Here is a 24,496-nt window from a genome sequence, read left to right as displayed (position 1 = left end):
TTCATCCATTCTAGTAGTTTGCCTTTCAGTCCTCCAATATGAACCAATTTCCACAAGTTGACTGTGAGGTACTTTGTGTGTGTGTGTGTGTATTTACTTAATTATACAGGAAAGGAGCAACACTTGTTGGGTCCCATCTTCTACTCCTCAATTTATCATACCTAGTCTCAAATTCATGTACTGTTCCAACTTTGTCTATATCCTTCATTTCCAATTATCATTTTTAGATTTGAATTCATGTATTGTTCAAGCTTGGGCTATCACCTGTATTTACCTAGTTGTATCTTATGGGAAGGGGAGCTATGCTCATGGTGTCCCGTCTTTGTATATTGCAGTGTCTAGTTTGCTCTTAAATTCGTGTATGGTTTTTGCACACATTATTGTTTTTTCCAGCTTGTTCCAGATATCTACCACTCTGTGTGGAAAACTGTTTTTTTCAGGTCTCTTCTATGACTACCCTTTTTGAGTTTTTTTTCCATGTCCTCTTGTGTTTCTCCTGTCCCAATTTAGTAAGTCCTCTCTATCAAGGAGTTCCATGCCTTTCATGATTCTGTAGATGGTCAGTAGGTTGCCTCTTTCTCTTCTTTGTTACAAAGTTGGTAATTTCAATTTAGCCAGTCTCTCCTCATATGACAGGTTTGCAAGTGCTGGGGCCATTTTCGTGGTAGCTTTCTGGATTCTTTCAATTTTCTTTATATTCTTTTTGGTACTGGGCGACCATACTGTCACAGCATACTCCAGTCTAGGCCTTATTAGTGTGACTAATATATTTTTTTTTTAAACAATTTCTTTGTCTAAATACCTAAAAGCCACCTTTAATGGTCTTAGCAAGTTGTAGGATTCTCTGACAATTTTGTTTAATTGCTTATCAGGGGACAAGTCATTTGAGATGATTACTCCCAGGTCTTTTTCAGATCCCACTTTCTTCACTTCCATTGTTCCAATTGTTTATTGTCCTGATATTCTTTTTTTTTTCTCTTAACTCCATTATGCTCCATTTCTTAATGTTGAAGTCTACTTCCCACTTCTGACTCCATTTTCAAACCCTGTTTAGGTCTCTCTGTAGTGATTCACAATCCATTTTGGTTTTCACTTTCCTCAACAATTTAGCATTGTCTGCAAAGTTCATGTAACATTCCACATCTTCATCCGTCATTCACATAAATAGCGAACATTATTGGAGCTAATACTGAGCCCTGTGGAACTCCGCTAATCACCTCCCAACCTGAACACTTTTCTCTGAACATTACTCTCATTTTTCTACCATGCAGGAAATTCTCCATTCAGTTTAATGGGTTACCTTGTATGCCAATGTTTTCCAATTTTTTTTTTTTTTTTTTTTTTTTTTTTTTGTGGTACTTTGTTGAAAGCTTTTTGTAAGTCTAGGAAAGCACAATCAGTCCATCCCTTTCTTGTACTATATTGATTAGTCTTGAGTAGAAACAGATTAAATTTGTAGCACATGATCTTCCCTGTCCTGAATCGAAATTGTCGAATTTATTGTTTTCTTCCAGGTGTTTTATCCATCTATTCTTGATAATTTTTTCACAAATTTTGGCTACAGTGCTTGTAAGGGAGACTGGTCAGTAATTAGTTGGTTCTTTGTTTCCTCCTTTGAATACTGGTACAATGTTGGCAGTTTTCCAGCCTTTTGGTATTTTTCCTTCTTTGAGTGAGCAACTTGTCATGTTGTATATTTTGTTCATTAGTTGTTGTTGTTGTCGTTCCCTAGACTGTCTGTCCGAGCAGTCCCGTCTCCCCAAGGAATGCCACACCCGAAACTGGGTTTTCCCACAAATCCTTAATCGAGTGATGTTGTGTTGTTTGTGTGCATGATTGTGTATAATGCAGTCTTCCATTATGTGTTGTATGGTATGGGGTGAAGTGTTACATCCTGGGCAGCTGTTCACAATGCGGTCATCCAGCCTCTTCTGGTAGCTTAGAAGTGCTGGGTGGTGGCCGCACTGTGTTATTGCTATTTCCTTCATGGGGGGAGATCGTGCTTCACTCTCTTCATCCCAACGCTGTACTTTTTCTTTAGTTAAAACAGACTTGAAGTGATTATTCATGACTTCAGCCATTTCTAGATTTTCTGTGTATTCTGTATTTCCATGGCATACTTTCACCATTTCCTGTTTATTTCTAAGTTTATCATTCACATATCTATAGAATAGTTTGGGTTGATCTTTACATTTTTCTATGATGTCTTTTTAGTAGTTTCTTTTTTCCTCTCTGCACACTTTTACATATTCATTTCTATGGTTGATATATATTTGCCATTTTCCAGTTGTTTTTTTTATAATTTCTTTACCATTTCATCGTCCAAGTAAATGCCACCTTTATTGATCTCAGTAAGTAGTAGGTTTCTCTGACAATTTTGTTTATCTGTTTATCAGGGGACACGTCCTTTGTGATGATTACTCCCAGGTCTTTTTCAAATCCCATTTTCTTTACTTTCTTTTTACCAATTTTATATTGTCCTGATATCCTGTTTTTACTTTTTCATTCTATTAAACCAGCACTTAATATACACCTTTTCCTGTTTTTGTCTTGGTACATATTTATCCATCCCTTCATTATAGATTTCCATCAGAATCTTCCATTTTTCTCTCTTGACTGTAGAAAATGTTCCAACTCACTTCCTGAATTTTTTTTCTTAAGTTTCCCAAAGCCTGTTTTACTATATACCAGTCTCTCTTTTCTGTATTTCTCATTTCTCTCCATATATATTTTACAGTTCTAATTCAAGTAATACGTGGTTACTCTTCCCAATTAGTGTCTTGTATTCAATCTTATCCACAATTTCAGGTTCTGACATAAAGAATAAACCTAGTCTCAATGGTTCTTCATTATTTCTATATTGGGTGTTCTCCTTTACCCACTGTGTCATTGTATGTTCCATAGTCATGTCAAGTAATACATTTCCCCATAATTCCTCTCCACCTTTCACTGTCATCTCCCAACAGATTTCTTTGCAGTTAAAACCTCCCATAAGTACCACATTTTCTCCATCTTTCAGCACCCTATTTAATGAAAGCCTTGTATCTTCTAATATTTTAGAGTAATCTTTCTCCAAAAAACAATTTTTGAGGGCATATAAATCACCACAAACACTCTCTTTTTCATGTATCTTCAACTCTTATTGTGATCATTTACCACTGTTCCCTCCATTTGTAACTTTCATTACATTTAAAATTTTCTTAGCCAAGAACACAACTCCTCCACCCAGTTTTTCCTCTCTATTTCTATGCCAGTGATTATATAATCCATTTCCAACACTGGTGACAGTCTCTACAATTCCCATTATGTCTAGCTTTGCTTCTGACAAGTTATCATTAAGCTCATTTAATCCTGAAATCCATTTATATTAGTATAAGCCACTATTAATTTTCTGCACTCTCCATCTTGTTCTTTGTTCCTTTTCTTTTCTTGAACATACCATTTCTAGCACTCCAAAAGAACTTTTTCTCGGTCTCCGTTCTTTTCTTTAACTTCACTTCTTAATGTCTTCTCTCTCTTTCCCCAAGGTTCATATCTCTTTTTATCCATACATCTTTATAGTGTTCAATATTTACGAACTTTCCTGTTCTTGCTAGTATCTCTTCTACTGTCCTTTGTGACCTTTTTTTGATCTTTAGAGGTCAGTTTCCTTCTACATATTTTCCCATCTATGCACTTCCTCTATTTCCTTTTTCTAATTCTTGCTCTTTATCTTGTACCACTGTCAAAACATTTCTTGCCAATTCATTTTTCTTTGTCTCTCACAAACCTGTGTTCTTTTTTCTTTTAAACCAAATACTAATATACACTTCTTTTTGTCTACTGTATCTCTCACCAAATTTTCCTTTTCCTTGATTACCTGAATAACTGTTTCCTTAGCATTCTCCTGCATTTGTTGCTGCAAAAGATATCTTTTCCTTTTCATGATCTTTTTTCCATTCCTTCCTGAGTTGCTACATCTTTTCCTCGCCTATACTTCCTCCAATTTTCTCAGTCATTTCCTCAAGTTGTTCATTCACCTTCTTTATGGTCATACTATTAGCAGTATCTTTGCCTTTCAATATCTCATTTTCACATTTTACCTTAACCAATTCTTTTTTTAGGGGCACTCATTCTCAATTTGTTTCAGCATTTGCTTTCATTAATTTACTAATCTCTTGTATTTACCTAGTTGTTCTTACCTGGTTGTATTATACGGGAATGGGAGCTATGCTCGTGGTGACCTGTATTTGTATCTTGCAACATCTAGTTTGTTCTTAAATCCATGTATGGTTTTTGCACACACTATTGTTTCATCCAATTTGTTCCAGACATCCACCACTCTGTGTGGAAAACTTTTATTTTTTTTTTCCAGATTTCTTCTACAACTATCCTTTTTGAGTTTCTTTTCATCTCTGTTTTTTTATTGTCCCACTTTAAGTCTTCTCTCTCAAAGACATCCATGCCTTTCATGATTCTGTAAATGGCCAACAGATTGCCTCTTTCTCTTCTTTGTTCCAGGGTTGGTAGTTCCAATTTAGACAATCTTTGCTCGTATGTCAATTTTGAAAGTGTTGGGGCCATCTTTGTTGTTGCTCTTTGGATTCTTTCTGTTTTCCTTGTATTCCTTTTTTGTACTGGGTGTCCATAGTGTTGCAGTGTACTCCAACCTTGGTCTTATCAGTGTGACTAGTATTTTCTTTACCATTACCTCATCCAAGAAATTGTGTGTGTGTGCATGTGCATAAATTTCATACAACAAACATATAAGTACATCTACTTTTAACCAGTCATAAAGAGGAACAATTGCCTCAAAATAGGATTTTTGTAGATGTCCGTGTTTCTGAATCTTATATCTGTTATATATATACAAAACACCTTAAGTACTACCCCATTTGTCAAATTCTTAAATAATCAATGACATATCACAAGCTCTTTCATTAAACTCAATACATTTGCATCACTTAAATGATTACAGTAAACAAACACAATCTTTACATGCTCAAAGAACAATGCAACAACTTCATATCAATTATTCTGTTTAATCAAAAAGCAGCTGAAGTACTACAGAATAGAAAATAAAGTTATGTTTTATTGGCAACTATTAGGACTGCTGATGGTACCAGATCTGAAAGTCGGAAAAAAAAAAAAAAAAAAAAAAAAAAAAAAAATTAAAATGTAAGCATAATTTTGAACTCATAAAATTTATTTACTTATTACTATGGCTCTGCATTAATTTATGACATTTTTTCTTATATTACACAATAGAAATATAATATATATATATATATATATACACGTGTACAGACACTCCTCTACTTACGTTCATTCGTTTTACGTTTTTTTTTATTTTACGTTTGAACTGACTGTAAAAAAAAAAAAAAAAAAAAAAAAAAAAAATATTTGAGTGAATTTTTTAGTTTAGAGCGCTCTCCGTAGTTCAAACGATACTTATGCATGATGCTGCGTCCATTGTTTACATGGCACAAAGGACAGACTGAACGTGCCTTGCCTTGCCTCCTCCTCCTCCTCCACCATCTCAATTTATGTTGCTTGAATTTAATTTATTTGAAATTAATGTTATTATTTTACAATGTTATGTGTATAATTAATGATTTAGGGGTGTTTTATAAGATACGGTAATAGAATTTACTGATGTATAGTACAGTAACAACTTACGTTCATTTTCAACTTACGTTCGGCTGTTCGGAACGTAACTAAAACGTAAGTTGAGGAGCGTCTGTATATATTTTCTTGTAGGCAGATGAGGTCTAAAGCTATTGAAGATTCATTTCTTACTATCTTACATATAGTCTCTATACAACAAACATTTGATTTGTCATATTCTGCAAGTTTACTTAGTAGATCTTTTATCATGGCTGATGTTTTGGAACTCTCTTTTTCTATCTTCAAGGGAGAATTACTGTGTCATGTTGTTTGTTCTGCTTATATATGGGATGTGTGGATCATAGACACTATCATGGGAAAAGTTGTTGCTCATTGGCTAATGGTGGCCAATGAGCATGCATAGTTTTTCATCTTCGGAGGGTTCTCCCATTGAGCAGAGCAGTGGGTTTGATTGGTTTCTTAGCAAACATTCTTTTCATTGATGGCAAGATCTGAAGGTCTTCCACTTGGATGTTTAATGATGAAAATCTATGCATGCTCACTGGCCACCATTAGCCAATGAACAACAACTCTTCCCATGATACAGTGTCTATGATCCACACATCCCATATATAACTAGAGCAAACAATATTACACAGCAATTTGCCCTTGAGGATGGAACAATAGAGTTCCATAACGTCGGCCACAATAAAAGATCTACAAAGTAAACTTGCAGAACATGACAAATCAAATGTTCATCGTACAGAGATTATAAGCAAGATGATAATAAAAAAATTAATCTTCAATAGATTTTAACCTCATCTGCCTACAAGAAAATATACTACCTGGCTACACAAATGTATATATATATATTTCTAAACATAAATGTAGTAGCACATTTGTAAACGACACAGGAAACCCACAGTCAGAGAAAATAAATTTCGAATGAAAGAAGATTCTATATTTCGGCTACCAACTGTAGCCCTCTTCAGGAAAGTACATAAGACAGAGGACAAAGGGGACTTACAAGCTACAGAAACACAGAAAAGAGAGGGAACGTGGACTGATGGCATTACTCAGTCACGGGGTAAAATGGGGTGGCGGAGGAGGGTGAGGGTGAGGTGAGGGGGGGTTGTAAGCTTTGTACCAGTCTACTCACTGCCGCACGTGAAATAATGTCAGGAGTCCACTGCCCTTTAGAAATATCAATGTAGGGGCATTCCTCAATTAATGCTGATTCAACTATTTTTCTCCAACTGTGGGTTTCCTGTGTCATATATATATATATATATATATATATATATATATATATATATATATATATATACACACATATATATATACATATACATATATATATATATATACATATATATATATACATATATATATATACATATATACACACATATGTATATAAATATATGTATATATATATATACAATACATATATATACATATATATATATACAGTCGAACCTCGAAAGCCCGGACTAATTGGGGGGAAGGGTGGTCCGGTCATGCCAAATGTCCGGTCACCGAAAATATCGCCCAAACAACCGTAGATTTTCATAGCGGTTTACGTATAGGTAATGTATGATATCATTGATCTGGCATAGAAACACATAAGAATAATACTCTAACACTGTAATAATAACAATACTGTAATAATAATGCTATGATACTAATAATTCTGTAATAATAACTGTAATACAGGCATGTAAATGTACTGTATATACAGTGTACTGTACTGTATTTTTTATTATGTACACTGTAAATATCGGAAGGTATGCACGCGGGACAGTGGTGGCGGCCAGGGTTGCCACGTTTTCTACACTGCCGTGTAGAATGGGAGTGTTGCCATACCGGGGCATACATTTTTCTCGGGCGTGTGCAGACTTTCATAGCAAGATATACTTGTCAAACTTTGACAAAATGGTGGTTCTAGTTTTTTATTCTTGAATGTATATAAGGCCCCCATGCCCTAACATATTCAGTAAGATATAAAGATATTTTTTTTTATTTTTATTATTATCGCTAAAAGAAAGCTGAAACTTTAGCGTAGAATTTTTTCTACACGGTAAAAACGTATCTTTTGGGGTATAATATTGTATAAGTAACACAATTACCAATAAAAGTCATATTTTGATGTACCATTTATTATTTGATAACTAGTTCTATGATTTTTAAACAAAAGTTTGAGTTTTTGAAAGATTTTAACAGCTCGCTGATATGTAGAAAAAATTTCATGTCCTTCTGCAGTTGCCACATGGCACTATTTTACTACGTTTTGGTACAAAATTCTACGAAACGGCAGCCCTGGTAGCGGCTTGACTGGGCCAGGTTTGAGTACATGTGTACGGCCGTCGCTGCCACCTACCGGACAAATAGGGAACTTTGCTTGAAAAGTCCGCCCTTTGTTCATTTCGACCGGTCATACGAGGGTCCGGGCATTCGGGGTCTGGGCTTTCGAGGTTCGACTGTATATATATATTTTTATTTATCTATATAGTCAACAAACAACAACTGGCTCACCTCCCACTTTTCTCCATTTCCTTTAACCATCTCCAATCCTCAACACATTATCCTTGCACTTACCTCCCATACCACCCCATCCATGTACACATTGAATAGCCATAGTGACATGACACATCACTGACCCAGCCCCACCTTTACCTCAAACCACTTGCTCTCTCCATTTCTAATTTTAACATATACTCTACTGCTCTCATAAAAGCTCCTGACTGCCTGCTCTTAACAGCTTTCCATCAATCCCATATATCTGCAAAACCTCCTACAGTACCTTCCACTTTACCCTGTCATAAGCCATTTCCATATCCATAAAGGCCCAAAAAACATCCCTGCCTTTTGCTAAAGGTGAGCCAGTTATTTTCTGACAACACTGCACTTGTGGCAGGGTCAAAGGGGGGATCAAGGGAGTTAGTGACGGAGTTTTGGGAAGGTATGAGATAGGAGAAAGTTGAAGGTTAATGTGAATAAAAGTAAGGTGACGAGATGTACAAGGGGGGAGGATGGCAGCAATTTGGAAGTAAGTTTTAAAGGAGAGAGGATGGAGGAAGTGGATAGTTTTAGGTACTTGGGTTCACATGTGGCAGGAAAGGAGTGGAGTGGTGGAGGTAAATTGTTGACTGAGAGAAGCAAGTATATGCCTTAGTGGATTAAAAAGTGTAATGAGAAATAGACATTTGAGAATGGATGCAAAAGGAAGTTTATATGAAGGGGTGATAGTGCCAACAGCACTGCATAAGGCAATGACCTAGAATCTAAGAGTGGCTGAGGGGAAAACTTTAAATATGTTTGTGATGAAATATCTGAGGAGTATGGTAGGAGTTACAAGGTTGGATAGAGTGAGAAATGAGGTGAGGTGAAGAGTGGAGCAGACAAGGAGATGGCAGATAGGGTTTATTAGACCAAACTTGCTTCCTTCACCACTTTTTATAATGGGGACCCAGCACCCAACATAGTAGTTCAACAACACTGCCACCTGGTCTGTTCACTAAACCACACAAATCCAATGTGGCTGCCCTCAGCCAAATGACAACAATGAACACTCCAACAATGCTCAGTCTTTCCTTTTTTTTTTTTTTTTTTTTTTTTTTATAGTATTTATAAGCCAAGGAAACCTACTGACCAGAGAGGACTGCTCGCAAACTCTGGGCCAAGGCCCCATCTTAGTAAGGCTGTTGGCAAGTTGCTTTGAAGTTCCGACCCAAGAAACAGAGTTAATCTCACCACACGACAACATATCCTTCAGCAGTGCAATGTTGATGCGAAGACAATGATCCTCCACACTATGAGAAGAATTCAAGGCCTCCACCAAACTCTTGTTGTCAACCAAGCAGTGTACAGCTAAGGTCTGGCATTTGACAATATCCCTGATAATCTGTCCAAGATAGGAAGCAGCTTCAGTGCACTCAATGAGTGCCAGGGTCTCAGCAGACAATGTGGATTTCACCACTCAGCGCAATTTCCTCAATTGCCAATAAATTGGGCATCTTCTTCATTACCCATCCTTGAGAAAACTCACAAATCCTCCCTGGGAGCTACCATCAGATAGGTTCCCAAAGGAAGCATCTGAAAAGCATTCAATTATAGTCCTCTACAGCTGACAACTTTCTAAACAGCAAGTAAAAATGGTCATCCACATCTCTGTTGATAATCTTGTTGAGTCTCACAGCATCAGCCACTGTGGCATTTTTACAATGTCAGCACAGTTCATACATATCAAAGGCAATGTCAGGTCTTGTTTGTGTGGTTATCCAGCTCAGTTAACCAATTAGAGCACTGAATTCTTTCTTCTCATTGTCCAACAGCTCACTGGACTTAGCTGCTGACCTGCAACCTCCCAAACTCATGAGGTGTGTACAGACTGGCATAACTATACTGGCCAACTGTTATACCTTCACCTGTAGTGCCCACTTCCAAACCTATGTATTTACCTAGTTGTATTTTATGGGATGAAAACTACGCTCATAGCGACCCGTTTTCATATCTCTCCACATCCAGTTTATTCTTAAAATCGTGTATAGTTTTGGCATTCACTGTTTCTCTGTTCTTGAAGGTAGATGATGCCGTGCTCCAAATACAGCACTCTCCTTGAAGAACATCAATAACCTTCTCCTGGAACACCCCAGTGCCCATCCAGAGAAAATCATCCACATATACACATATGATACCATGAAGTTCACCACCATTATACCAAGAAAACAAGGATGGTTTGAGTGGACACATCTCAGCTGACAGAGACAGTAGCTGACTCTTGACTAACAAATACCTCTCACTGCATCACAGACCGTACACCATATTTTTCAATCTCCAAAGCTGACCACTATAATATTCTGACACTCCCAACCAAACTCAGAAGCCAATGCCAGAGCCAACCAGATAGATTCTTTAGAACAAGCTGGGGAGTCCTTCCTAAAGACAGATGTGTCTTCTTCAAGATCCCTTGCTACAAGGCGTGCCTTGATTATAGGACTTCCATTTTTCACCTTATCTGTGATAACCCACTGCACAGATATAAATTCCTGTTCTGTCTTCCACCTCCTTATCAATTTTTTTTTTTTTTTTTTTTTGCCAATTTTGTACTTCCAGCTCCTTTGCTTTTACCCCTTCTTCATTGGAGTAAAACATCTCCACTTCATCAGGGACCACTTCCAATTCTGCAACTTGCTAAAAATCAACATACTCTACACTCCCATCAGAATCCTTTTGGAAGTTGAACAAATTTTCATATTTTCCTTTTAGCTTTACCTCCTCTGCTCACTATTCTTCTAGACATGTGCTCACCAGTTTTTTCATTCAGTCCATGGATGCTTTGCCCCACTAGCAGTTTAATTGGTCTTGTTTCTCTTTGAGAGTTCTTTGGCAATTCAGTTTTGCTTATAATATAATTTTGTCTTTGTTGTACCTCTAGTGCTTCACCACTATCATCTACTTCCTCAGTGTTTTCAGATATTGATGCAGATGAAGCAAACCCCTCTGAATCCTCATCCACCTCCTTCTGATCACATATGCTCTCCATATTCTTCAATGGCTCCCGAGTGCCAATGAGTGATCCACCACAAGTCTGAGGACAATCTATTTGAGACATCAGGGGAAGTTTAGATAATTGGCAAATATGGACTCTGACATAAACACCCCCATGACAAACCACAACTTGCTTGCCATCCCTGCCAATAACTATGCCCAGACCATGCTATCACTGATCATCATTATGCTTAAAGTACACCACATTGCCATTGTGAAGGTCACTTATCTCCATTGTGTGCACATTATGACATAAGGCTCTCTTGATCCTTTCACTAGATTCGTTCTTGAGGTACTCCCTTCGAGCCGAGTGCAGAGCCTTCAAGTTTTGTCACACAATATCCGAACCTGAAACGGACTCTAGAGCAGGCAAGGAGCTACTGGTGACAGATGGCACTGCAAGATTAAAACCAAATACTAATTGGTTTGGGCTAAAGCTGGAATTATTTGCCAATGCATTATGGGCTGACACCACCCAAGCCATGGCTACATTGATATCACACTTCATATCCTCAACACTTTAAGCACTGTGTCACTAATTATAGTATTCAATCATTCACATGTGCCATTGCTCCATGGACTTTCTGCAGTAGTGGTTAAATTTTTACCACCAAACAGATTGCCAAGTTCTCATGTCATTATTATCAAATATAAGAGAAGTTTCCAATTTCTGTAGATGCTGCCAACCACTGTCTTAGCAGACTTGTTGGTGATGGCTGATGCCACATAATACCCGTTTCAAATCCATTGCAATTACTTCATTAAATTTCTCTGCCATCTGCACACTGACAACTGGTTTAGGTTTTGGGCATTTATACTTTATTGACACTATGGTCACCCAGTACCAAAATGAATATAAAGAAAATTGAAAGAATCCAGAGAGCAACTACAAAGATGGCCCCAACACTTTCAAAACTGTCATATGAAGAGAGATTGTCAAAACTGAAATTAAAGACTCTGGAACAAAGAAGAGGAGAGGACTTGCTAATGATCTATAGAATCATGAAAGGCATGGACGTCCTCGATAGAGAAGGCTTACTAAATTAGGGGAGAGGGAGAGAGAGAGAAAAAGTGGTGGATGTCTGGAAAAAACTAGATGAAACAATAGTGTGTGGGAAAACTATACACATATTAAAGAGCAAACTAGACCTTGCAAGATACAAAGATGGGAAACCATGAGTACAGCTCCCCTTCCCTTAGGATACAACTAGGTAAATACACATATACATACACACACACACACAATAGTCGAAGTGACAGCGAAGATTGGAACTCCAGAAAGAAAACAAATTTCGTGGATCTCAATGACGAAGGAGTACCTGTGTTGTATTAGTAGGGAAGGGGAAAGCTCATTGTGTAGTGGGAAGGTGAAGAAAAAGGAGAAGGGGAGGGATTATTGAGGAAAATGGGAGAAAATGAGGAAGGGGACAAACTGGCCCTGGACATCAGAAGAAAGGTCAACAAATGATGCGCAGATGACAGGTGAAGTCAAAGAAATTAGTAAAAATGTAAAAATTAGATATATAGATAAGAGCAGCACAATGGAAGGTGGAGATAATTATTTCTATGGATTTAATGAGGGAGGAGATGACAACCTCCCCCGATTAGCAAGTCTAGAGGAAAAACTAACAAAAATGAACAAACAATGGAAGGTTAGGTTCAATCAACTTGCACTGATTACACAAAAAGTTGATAAATTGGAAGAACTAAAAAAAAAAAAAAAAAAAAAAAAAAAAAAAAATTAAAGAGGAATAATAAATAGAATAAAGAGCCCAAAGAAAAAGAGGTAAGTGGTTGGAAAAAGGTTCAGGAAAATACCAAAATTGAATTCAGAGATACAGTGAAACAATAGCTGAAGGAACACACTAAGGACATAGTTATTAAAGTGATGAGAGAGAAGGAAAATATAGTAAGAGACTTAGCAGATAAAAAGAAATGTATAATTATGTTAGGAATGGAAGAGAAACATAATCCAAAAAGGACTACAAGAGTAAGCGAGGAGAAAGAGTGAACAGGGTACTAAAAATATTTCAAGGTGAACAGGAAATAGGGAAAGAAATTGAAGAAATATATAGACTTGGGAAATACAGTATAGACAAAACCAGACCAATTACGGTTAAATTCAGGTCACAAATGACAGCAGAGAATGTCTAATCAAAAACAGGAAAACTTGCAGAAAGTGATCAGTACAAACAGGTATGGATAAAAAGAGATGAATAAAGAGGAAAGAGAGGAAGAGAAAACATAAAGAATAGAAGATAGGGAAAAAAATGAGAACAGAACAGAGTCAAAGAGAAATTCTATTGGAGAGTAGTGGATATGAAAGTGAGGAAACGGTTCATAGGAGAAAAAAACAGAAGGTAAACAGAAAACAGGATGGAGGTAATAGAAAATTGAAAGTGTCCTTCACAAATATAGGTGGTTAAACAACAGGCTTGAATGAACTGAATGATTACCTGATGGAAAAGGAACCTGACATAATGGGAATTGTGGAGACAAAATTGAAAAGACCATTACCACCCAACAGTGTAGGACATGGTGTATATATTTATTGGATTAGAAACAGAGAAGTAAAACAAGGGGGTGGAGTTATGTTCCTGATTAAGAATATAAATATGAGGAATGTTACATATGGAAAGAATAGAGTGGAAATGATTATGATGGAAATAGAGGACAGGGACAAGAAGAGCAGGAAGTTTGTGGTAAATTATGTGCCTCCTAAAACGGCTTCGTGGGAAGAGAGAGAACACAAGAATATGTTAGAAGACACAAGGATAACACTAAATAAGATAATGGAAGATGGAGGAAGAATAATTATAATGGGTGACTTTAATTGTAAAGAAATCTGCTGGGAAGAGATGACAGTGAAGGGTGGAGACGACCTATGGGGAAATGTACTACTTGATATGATTATAGAACATACAATGACACAATGGATACAAGAGAATACTAGGTATAGAAATGAGGAAGAGCCATCGAGACTAGACCTAATAATCACATCAGAACCTGAAATAGTGGACAAGATTGAATATAAGACACCATTAAGTAAAAGAAAACACATATTAGTAGAACTGGAACTAAATGATGAAAAATACATGAAAAAAATGAACAATATAGAAAGGGAAAAATGATGTATGGAAAAACAAATTTTGATAAAAAGAGAATTTTTTTTTTTCAAAAAGCAGACTGGGAGAGGATATACAAAGAGGACACAACAGTAGAAGAGATATGGAAAATCCTGACAACAATTTATAAGGAAGGAGTGAAAAAGTATGTTCTAAGACAAAAACAAGAAAAAGGATATGTAAAATGTTGGTACAACAAAAGATGTAGGGAGTTAAAATATAAAAGGGATTAAGCTTGGATAAAATGGAAGACAGACAAAAAACCCAAAAAATGGAATATACTGATTATAGAAATGAATATGTACAAGTGTGCAGAAGAAAAAACACGAAAAAGATGTCATAGAAAAATGTAAAGATCAACCAGAATTATTTTATTGATTTGTAAAGGGGTGAAAGTGGCAGCAGACTGGAAGTGAGCATTAAGGGAGAGCGACTGGAGGAAGTGGATAGTTTTAGATACTTGGGTGCAAATGTGGTAGGAAAAGGTGGAATGAAGGTGGAGGTAGAATGTAGATTGAGAGAAGCAAGTAAATGCCTTGGTGGATTAAAAAGTGTAATGAGGAATAGATTTTTGGGAATGGATGCTAAGAGGAGACTGTATGAAGGAGTGATTGTGCCAACAGCACTGTATGGGGCGGAAACATGGAACATAAGAGAGGAAGAGAGAAGGAGTTTGAATGTGTTTGAGATGAGGTGTCTGAGAAGTATGATGGGGGTTACTAGGCTTGATAGAGTGAGAAATGAGGAGATGAGGAGGAGAACAGGGGTGGAAAGGGAGTTGGGAGATAGGGTTGATGAAAGAGTATTAGGATGGTTTGGACACATGGAAAGAATGAATGAAGAAAGACTAGTAAAAGAGGTATGGAAGGCAGATGTGGAGGGAGTGAACATGAGGGGACGTCCTAGGATGAGGTGGATGGATGGGGTGAAGGGGGCTTTGGGGAAGAGGGGAATGTCTGTTGAGGAAGGATGGGAGAGGACAGAAGACAGGGGTGAATGGAGAATGGTTGTATATGGATGATGTTGTGATGCATGAGGTGGAATGGGCGGGGGGATGGGGGGTGAGGTAGTATGTGTGATCAAAATTTGATGCAGCCCGAAGGGATTTCTCCCTGTCTTCTCCTTTTTGCATGGGGGGACAGAGAGAGGGGGGCCGCCGATTTAATGAAGCGGCCTTGCTGTGGATGTGCTGTGTCTTGCGACACTGCTTTTGATCCAGGGCAGTGGACAAGGTGCAGGGATGACCCGTCATCCAGGAGGTGCTAAGATGGGAGGGAGGGTGGAGGGGTGTGGAGTGTATTCAGGGATGGAATGGGTGGGAATGATTTTTATGCCTTTTCCTTTTTGGCTACCTCCCTTGTAAGGGGGAAAAAGCTTTGGTATATGTATGTAAACAACAAACTGAAAAACAAACAAGAATTAGTGAAACTACGACAAGGAGAAACAGAATACACAGAGGAAATTGAAATGGCAGAAATTATGAACATTTAAAATCAGTGTTTACGAGGGAGAACATACAACTGAGAGATGATGAATGGGAGGGTTAAGTCCACCCCTATGAAAGATATAGAAGTAACAAAGAATGAAATGAAGAATCACTTGAGTAAACTCGATGTCAGAAAATCACATGGTCCAGATGAAATGGCAAACTGGATTTTGAGAGAATGCAGGGACGAACTAACAGACAAAATACATAGTCTAATAAGCAATTCATTGAAGGTAGAAAAAGTACCAGAAGATTGTAAAAGAGCAAATATAGTACCAATATATAAGGGGGGAAACAAAGAAGACCCTACAAACAAGTACGGTAGCAAAAATTTGTGAAAGAATTATCAAAATTAGATGGGTAAAGCATTTGGAAAAAAACAATGTACTAAATCAGAGGCAGTTTGGATTTAGACAAGGAAGATCATGTATTTACCTAGTTGTATTATACGGGAAGGGAGCTATGCTTGTGGTGACCTGTCTTTGTATTTCTCAGCATCAAGTTTTTTCTTAAAATCTTGAATAGTGTTTGCACACACAGTTTCTTTGTCTCTTTTGTTCCAAGTATCTATCACTCTGTGTGGGAAGCTATTTTTTTTTCAGATCTCTTCTGTAATTATCTTTTTTTAGTTTCTTTTCATGTCCTCTTCTTTTTCCATTGTCCCATTTCAATAAAGCATTCTTATCTAAGATTTCCATTCCTTTCCTAATTCTATAGTTAGTAGGTCTCCTCTTTCCCTTCTTTTGTTCCAGAGTTGGTAATTCTAATTTGGACAGTCTTTGTTCATATGTCATTTTGGAAAGATTTGGTGCCAGTTTTGTTGTTGCTCTTTGTATTCTCTCAAATTTTTTTATATTCTTTTTGGTACTGGTTGTCCATAGTGTTGCTGCATACTTGAATTTTGGTCTTATTAGTGTAGTTAAATTTTTTTATATCATTTCCTCGTCCAAATAGGCAAATGCCACTTTTATTAACCTCAATAAATTATAGGTTTCTCTATTTTATTAATATGCTTATTCGGTGTCAAGTCTTTGCTGATCATCACTCCAAGGTCTTTTTCTGAGTTTACTTTTTTGACCTCTTCACCAATTTTATATACAATCTCTCGATATTCTGTTTTTACTTTTTCCAAATTCCATTATACTACATTTCTTGATATTGAGTTTGACTTCTCACTTTTGAGTCCATTTCCATATCTTGTCCAAGTCTTGTTGTAATGAGTTGCAATACTCCTCAGTTTTTACTTTGTGTCATCTGCAAAGAAATTCATATAACACTACTTCATCCATGTCATTTATGTATATGGCGAACATGATTGGGGCCAGTACTGATCCCTGCAGGACACCACTTTTTATTTCTTCCCAATTTGAGAATTTAACTCTAATTACTACTCTCATTTTCCTCCCAGTCAGGAAGTTTTTTATCCATTCCAATCATTTTCCTCTGATGCCACCTATTGACTCTATCTTCCTTATTAGTTTATTGTGTGGTACCTTATCAAATGCCTTTTGTAGGTCCAGAAAGGCACAGCCTGCCCAACCATCTCTCTCTTGTATCATGTCTATTAATCTTGAGTAGAAGCACATTAAGTTTGTTGTATTTACCAAGTTGTATTATACGGGAAGGGAGCTATGCTCGTGGTGACCCGTCTTTGTATCCCTCAGCATCAAGTTTTTTCTTAAAATCTTGTATAGTGTTTGCACACACTGTTTCTTTGTCCAATTTGTTCCAGGTATCTATCACTGTGTGTGGGAAGCTATTTTTTTTCAGATCTCTTCTCTTATTATCTTTTTTTAGTTTCATTTCATGTCCTGTTATTCCATTGTCCCATATCAATAAGTCATTCTTATCTAAGATTTCCATTCCATTCATAATTCTATAGATAGTTAGTAGATCTCCTCTTTCCCTTCTTTGTTCCAGAGTTGGCAATTCTAATTTGGACAGTCTTTGTTCATATGTCATTTTGGAAAGAGTTGGTGCCAGTTTTGTTGTTGCTCTTTGTATTCTTTCTAACTTCTTTATCTTCTTTTTGGTACTGGGTGTCCATAGTGTTGCTGCGTACTCGAATTTTGGTCTTATTAGTGTAGTTAATTTTTTTTTATCATTTCCTCGTCCAAATAGGCAAATGCCACTTTTATTTACCTCAATAAATTGTAGGTTTCTCCGACTATTTTATTAATATGCTTATCCGATGTCATGTCTTTGCTGATCATCACTCCAAGGTCTTTTTCAGAGTTTACTTTTTTTACCTCTTCACCAATTTTATAATCTCTTGATATTCTGTTTTTATTTTTTCCAAATTCCATTATACTACATTTCTTGATATTGAATTTCACTTCCCACTTTTCAGTCCATTTCCAGATCTTGTCCAAGTCTTGTTGTAATGAGTTGCAATACTCCTCCCTTTTTACTTTTAGTATTTTTGCGTCATCTGCAAAGAAATTCATATAACACTACTCCTTCGTCCATGTCATTTATATATGTAGCAAACATGATCGGGGCCAGTACTGATCCCTGCAGGACACCACTTATCATTTCTTCTTTTTTCTCCCAGTCAGGAAGTCTTTCATCCATTCCAATCATTTTCCTCTGATGCCACCTATTGATCCTATCATCCTTATTAGTTTATTGTGTAGTACCTTATCAAATGCCTTTTGTAGTTCCAGAGAGGCACAGTCTGCCCAAACATCTCTCTTTTGTATTATGTCTATTAATCTTGAGTAGAAGCAGATCAAGTTTGTTGTACATGATCTTCCTTGTCTGAATCCAAATTGATTTGGATTCAAATAGTTTTTTCTTCCAAATGTTTAACCCATCTATTTTTGATGACCTTTTTGCAAATTTCTGCTACTGTGCTTGTCAGGGAAACCAGTCTGTAATTTGATGGGTCTTCCTTGTTTCCTCCCTTATAGATTGGTACAATGTTTTCCTTCTTCCAGTCCTGTGGCACTTTTCATTCTTTAGGTGAGAATTTAATTATATTGTATATTTTGTCTGTTAATTCTTCCATGCATTCTATCAGTATCGAATCTGCAATTCCGTCTGGACCATGTGATTTTCTGACGTCAAGGGTTTTGATTTGGTCGCTGATTTCCTTTTGTGTTACAATTATTTCTTTCATTGAGGGGGATCTCTCTCTATTTCCTCACAGTTAGGTGAGTTTTCTATTGTGAATACTGATTTGAAATGGTTGTTCATAATTTCAGCCATTTCCAGTTCTTCTGTATATTCATGTTTACCTTGGTGCAGCTTTTCTATTTCTTGTTTGTTCTTCAGTTTGCCATTTACATACCTGTAAAATAGTTTGGGTTCTTCCTTGCATTTTTCTATATATTTTTTTTTCATAGTTTCTCTTTTCATCTCTGCATATTTTTACATACTCATTTCTTAGTTTGATGTACATTTGCCATTTGCTTGTTTTATTGTCTCTTTTCCATTTCTTCCAAGCTTTGTCCCTTTTATCCTTAGCCCCACTACACCTTTTATTGTATCAGCTTTTTATGTATGTTCTTTCCATTTTTTGTGGTATTTATCCTCATTGTAAATTTCTTTTAGTATATTCCATTTCTCTTCCATCCCTGTTTCTTCATTTAGGAATTTTTCCCAGTTCGCATTACAAAAGAATTTTTTGCGTTTCTCAAAATTTGTTTTGTTGTACATTAGTCTTCCTATTCTATGTTTATCCTTTCTGCTTTGATCCATTTGCTCTTTCAACTCAAATTCTATTAGTACATGGTCACTCTTTCCTATTGGAGATTTGTAATCAATTTTACCAACAATTTCAGGCTCTGTCGTAAGTATTAAATCCAGCCTTGATGGTTCTTCACTACCTCTGTATCTGGTATTTTCCCTTATCCATTGAATCATTGTGTATTCAATGGTCATGTCAAGCAGGATGTTGCCCCAGTTCCTCCCCACCCTTCACTGTCATTTCCTCTCAACATATTTCTTTTGAATTAAAGTCACCCATAATTACTGTATTTCCTCTGTCCTTCAGTATATTTGTTAATTCATATTTTGTATCTTCTAATATTTTGGAATTATCACTTTCAGTCTAGGACTTTGTTTTGGGGGGGTACATACACCACTACAAATTTTCTACTCTTCATATGTTTGCTTTCAACTTGTATCATAATTGAGTCTACATTATTTTTTCCTTGTCTGAATCCAAATTGATTTGGATTCAGTATAATTTTTTCTTCCAAATGTTTAACCCATCTATTTTTGACGACCTTTTCACAAATTTGCTTGTCAGGGAAACCAGTCTGTAATTTGATGGATCTTCCTTGTTTCCTCCCTTATATATCAGTACAATTTAAACTTAGAACCCACTGTCGGTGGAAAAAGATAAAAAGTGAGATGATTGTTCCTGTATATTTCGACCACTCTCTGTGGTCCTCTTCAGCAGAATGGTTACGAAGGTATAGTACAAGAATATATACATAGTAATGAGGTACATGAAGGGGGACATGGGAAGACACAGGTGAATATACCCTAGGTAGGGTGATCGTTGTTGGAACCAATAATGTTTGAACATGTTTTATTAACTGCTAATGATGTAATACAGTCCGGAATCCAATGACCTTTTGAGATGTTGAAATTCGAGACATCTTTGATGAAAGAAGATTCTATTATTTTTCTCTTGAAGCTACAATTTGATTTGAAAATTATATCTGCGTTGTCCCAGTCTATGCGGTGGTCTTTGTTGGATGAGTGAAGAAACACTGCAGAGTTCTCATATGCATATTTAACCGAGTTTTTGTGTTCTTTAATCCTGGTGGTGAGGTTTCGTCCGGTTTGACCTCAGTACACTTGATCACAATCCTTGCATGGTAATTTATAAACTCCTGGATTGTTATTATCTTGGGTTCTTCTATGGACATTAACTACTTTAGAAAATAGGCTGTTGGGATAATTAAGTGAGAATTTAATTATGTATATTTTATATGTTAATTCTTTCAGTATCCAATTTGCAATTCCGTTTGGACCATGTGATTTTCTGACATCAAGGGTTTTGATCTGGTCACTGATATCCTTCTGTGTTACAATTATTTCTTTCATTGAGGAGGATATCTCTCTATTTCCTCACAGTTAGGCGAGTTTTCTATTGTGAATATTGATTTGAAGTGGTTGTTCATAATTTCAGCCATTTCCAGTTCCACTGTATATTCATATTTCCCTTGGTGCAGCTTTTCCATTTCTTGTTTTTTCTTCAGTTTGCCATTTATGTACCTTGCATTTTTCTATTATTTTTTTTTCATAGTTTCTCTTCTCATCTCTGTGTATTTTTACATACTCATTTCTTAGTTTGATGTACATTTGCCATTTGCTTGTTTTCTTGTCTCTTTTCAATTTCTTCCAAGCTTTGCCTCTTTTATCCTTAGCCTCACTACACCTTTTGTTGTACCAGCTTTTTATGTATGTTCTTTCCACATTTTGTTGTGGTACATCTTTATTCATTCCCTCATTATAAATTTCTTTTAGTATATTACATTTCTCTTCCATCCCTGTTTCTTCATTTAGGAATTTTTCCCAGTTCGTGTTGCAAAAGAATTTTTTGAGTTTCTCAAAATTTGTTTTGTTGTACATTAGTCTTCCTATTCTATGTTTATCATTTCTGCTTTGATCCATTTGCTCTTTCAACTCAAATTCTATTAGTACATGGTCACTCTTTCCTATCGGAGTTTTGTAATCAATTTTATCGACAATTTCAGGCTCTGTCGTAAGTATTAAATCCAGCCTTGATGATTCTTCACTACCTTTGTATCTGGTATTTTCCTTTATCCAGTGAGTCACTGCGTATTCGATGGTCATGTTGAGCAGGACGTTGCCCCAGAGTTCCTCTCCGCCCTTCACTGTCATTTCCTCCCAACATATTTCTTTTGAATTAAAGTCACCCATAATAACTATTTCCTCTGTCCTTCAGTATATTAGTTAATTCATATTTTGTATCTTCTAAAATTTTGGAATGACCACTTTCTGTCCAGGACTATGTGTTTTTTTTTTTTTTTTTTTTTTTTTTTTTTTTTTTTTTTTTTTTTTTGGTGGTGGTGGGGGCACATACACCACTACAAATTTTGTACTCTTCATATGTTTGCTTTCAACTTGTATCATAATTGATTATGCATAATTTTTTCCTTCAGTTATTTTTGTTACATTTAAATCTTTATTAGTCAAAACCTGATGTATTTCTATTCAAGTCTAATAGATATAATACAGGAAAGAGATGGATGGGCTGATTGTGCATTTCTAGACCTGAAAAAAGCTTTTGATAAGGTGCCACATAAGAAATTGCTAAAGAAATTAGAAACTGTAGGAGGAATACAGGGCAAACTATTTAAGTGGATGGAAGACTTCTTGCATGAAAAGAAAATGAGAGTGGTGATAAGAGACCAACATTCCAAAAAGCAGACTGGGAAAGGATACACAAGGAGGAAACAACAGTAGATGAGAAATGGAATATTTTGACAAAAATTTATGAAGGAGTGGAAAAGTATGTTCCAAGTCAAAAACAAGAAAAAGGATATATAGAGTGTTGGTACAACAAAAGATGTAGGGAGTTAAAAGACAAAAGGGATAAAGCTTGGATAAAATGGAAGAAAGACAAAAGACCTGAAAATGGAAAATATTTACTAGTTATAGAAATCAATATGTACAAGTGTGCAGAGAAGAAAAGAGAAAATATGAAAAAGATGTCATAGAAAAATGTTAAGATCAACCAAAACTATTTTACTAGAAATGGCAGAAATTATGAACAAGCATTTTAAATCAGTGTTTACAAGGGAGAACATACAACTTAGAGATGTCAAGTGGGAGGAAAGTCCTTCCTAAGAAAGAGATAGAAGTAACAAGGAAAGAAATAATGAATCACTTGAGTAATCTTGATGTCAGAAAATCACATGGACCAGATGAAATGGCAAACTGGATTTGAGAGAATGCTGAATGATCTAACAGACGAAATACATTGTCTAATAAGCAGTTCATTGAAAGAAGAAAAAGTTCCAGAAGATTGGAAAAGAACAAATATAGTACCAATATATAAAGGGGGAAACAAGAAAGACCCTACTAACTATAGACTGGTTCTCTCTTACAAGTAAAATAACTAAAGTTTGTGAAAAAATGATCAAAATTAGATGGGTAAGGCATTTGGAGAGGGAGAAAAAAAAAAAAAAAAAAAAAAAAAAAAAAAACCAAAGCAGTTTGAATTTAAACAAGGACAATCATGCGTCACAAATTGATGTGTTTCTATTCAAGGCTAACAGATGTAACACAAGAGATGGATGGGCTGATTGTGTGCATTTCTAGACCTGAAAGAAGCTTTTGAAAAGGTGTCACATAAGAAATTGCTAATGAAATTAGAAACTGCAGGAGGAATAAAGGGCAAACTGCTGAAGTGGATGGAAGACTTCTTGCATGAAAGAAAAATGAGAGTGGTGATAAGAGACAAACATTCCAATCTGGATGAAGTGAATAGTGGAGTTCCACAAGGAACAGTTCTGGCCCCAATAATGTTTGCTATATATATATCAATGATATGGACAAAGGAACTGAAAGTTATATAAGCTTCTTTGCAGACAATGCAAAATTGTTGAAAAAAGTGAACACTGTAGAAGATTGCGAGTCGCTGCAGAGTGATCACAATAAAGTATGGGAATGGAGCAGGAAGTGGGAGATGGAATTCAACACTAAGAAGTGTAGTATAATGGAATTTGGAAGCAAAAAAAAGAATAGTGGGATCATATAAATTGGGAGGAAGATATAAAAAAAGTGGAAAAAGAGAAGGACCTACCAGTCATTATTATAAATAATATGTCCCCTGAGGTTCTCACATAGAGAGAGAGAGAGAGAAGAAAAAAAAAAAAAAAAAAAAAAAAAAAAAAAAAAAAAACACGGACAGTTAGGTTTAACCAATTAACACTAGTTACAAAAAAAGTTGATAAACTGGGAGAACTAAAGGAGAATCAAAACCTAACTAAAGAAACAATGGAGTTAAAAAGACAGTTAAAAGAAGCAAAGGATGAGAATGAGGAATTGAAGAGGAATAATAAAGAGAATAAAGAGTCCATAGAAAAAAGAGGTACAGGGTTGGAGAAAAGTCCATGAGAACAACAATATTGAATTTAGAGATATAGTAAAACAACAGATAAAAGAACAAACTAAGTACACAGTCATTAAAGTGATGGGAGAGAAGGTGAATATAGTAAGAGAATTAGCAGATAAAAAGAAATGTACTAGAGTGCCTGTATAGTTCCGCTTTACATGGGAAAGGGGGACAAGTGTGAGTGTAGTAGTTTCAGAGGGATCAGCTTGTTGAGTGTAGTTGGGAAGGCTCATGGGAGGGTCTTGATTGAGAGGATTAGGAGAGGAACAGAGGGAGTAATTGGTGAGGAACAGTGTGGGTTTAGGACAGGTACAGGTTGTGTAGATCAGATTTTTGTGGTAAGACTATGTGAGAAAGCTATAGGCAAAGGTAAGGATGTTTTTTGAGCTTTTATAGATTTGTAAAAGGCTTACAACAGGGTAGACAGTAAGGCACTGTGGGAGGTACTGCAGATATGTGGGATAGGAGGAAACCTGTTAAGAGCAGTCAAGAGTTTTTACGAGAGTAGTAGAGCTTGTGTTAGGATTAGAAATGTAGAGAGTGAATGGTTTGAGGTAAAGGTAGGACTTCGTCAGGGATGTGTTATGTCGCCCTGGCTGTTCAATCTTTACATGGATGGGGTGGTGCGAGAGGTGAATGCAAGGGTAG

General features: G+C 36.3%; 1 protein-coding gene across 4 annotated transcripts in view; it reads right to left on the bottom strand.

Moving 5' to 3' along the window:
• The window catches only part of LOC143041001 (UBX domain-containing protein 1), a 148,384-nt gene that overhangs the window by 25,728 nt on the left and 98,160 nt on the right, over positions 1-24,496 (bottom strand). Inside the window, exon 8 of one of the 4 annotated variants that reach the window (XM_076212521.1) lies at positions 1,966-5,107. The exons of 2 other annotated variants lie outside the window; for them this stretch is intronic. In XM_076212521.1, coding sequence (XP_076068636.1) covers positions 5,064-5,107 — 44 coding nt within the window. In that variant the 3' untranslated portion in view covers positions 1,966-5,063. Of the gene's footprint in view, positions 1-1,965; positions 5,108-16,972; positions 17,002-24,496 lie in introns of those variants that run through there. One more of the 4 variants, XM_076212523.1, reaches the window with a different exon arrangement.

The sequence above is a fragment of the Oratosquilla oratoria genome, chromosome 30 (genome assembly GCF_046742065.1).
Source record: "Oratosquilla oratoria isolate Oo_2021 chromosome 30, ASM4674206v1, whole genome shotgun sequence".
Lineage (NCBI taxonomy): Eukaryota > Metazoa > Arthropoda > Malacostraca > Stomatopoda > Squillidae > Oratosquilla > Oratosquilla oratoria.
This window is presented reverse-complemented; position numbering and strand designations above follow the sequence as displayed.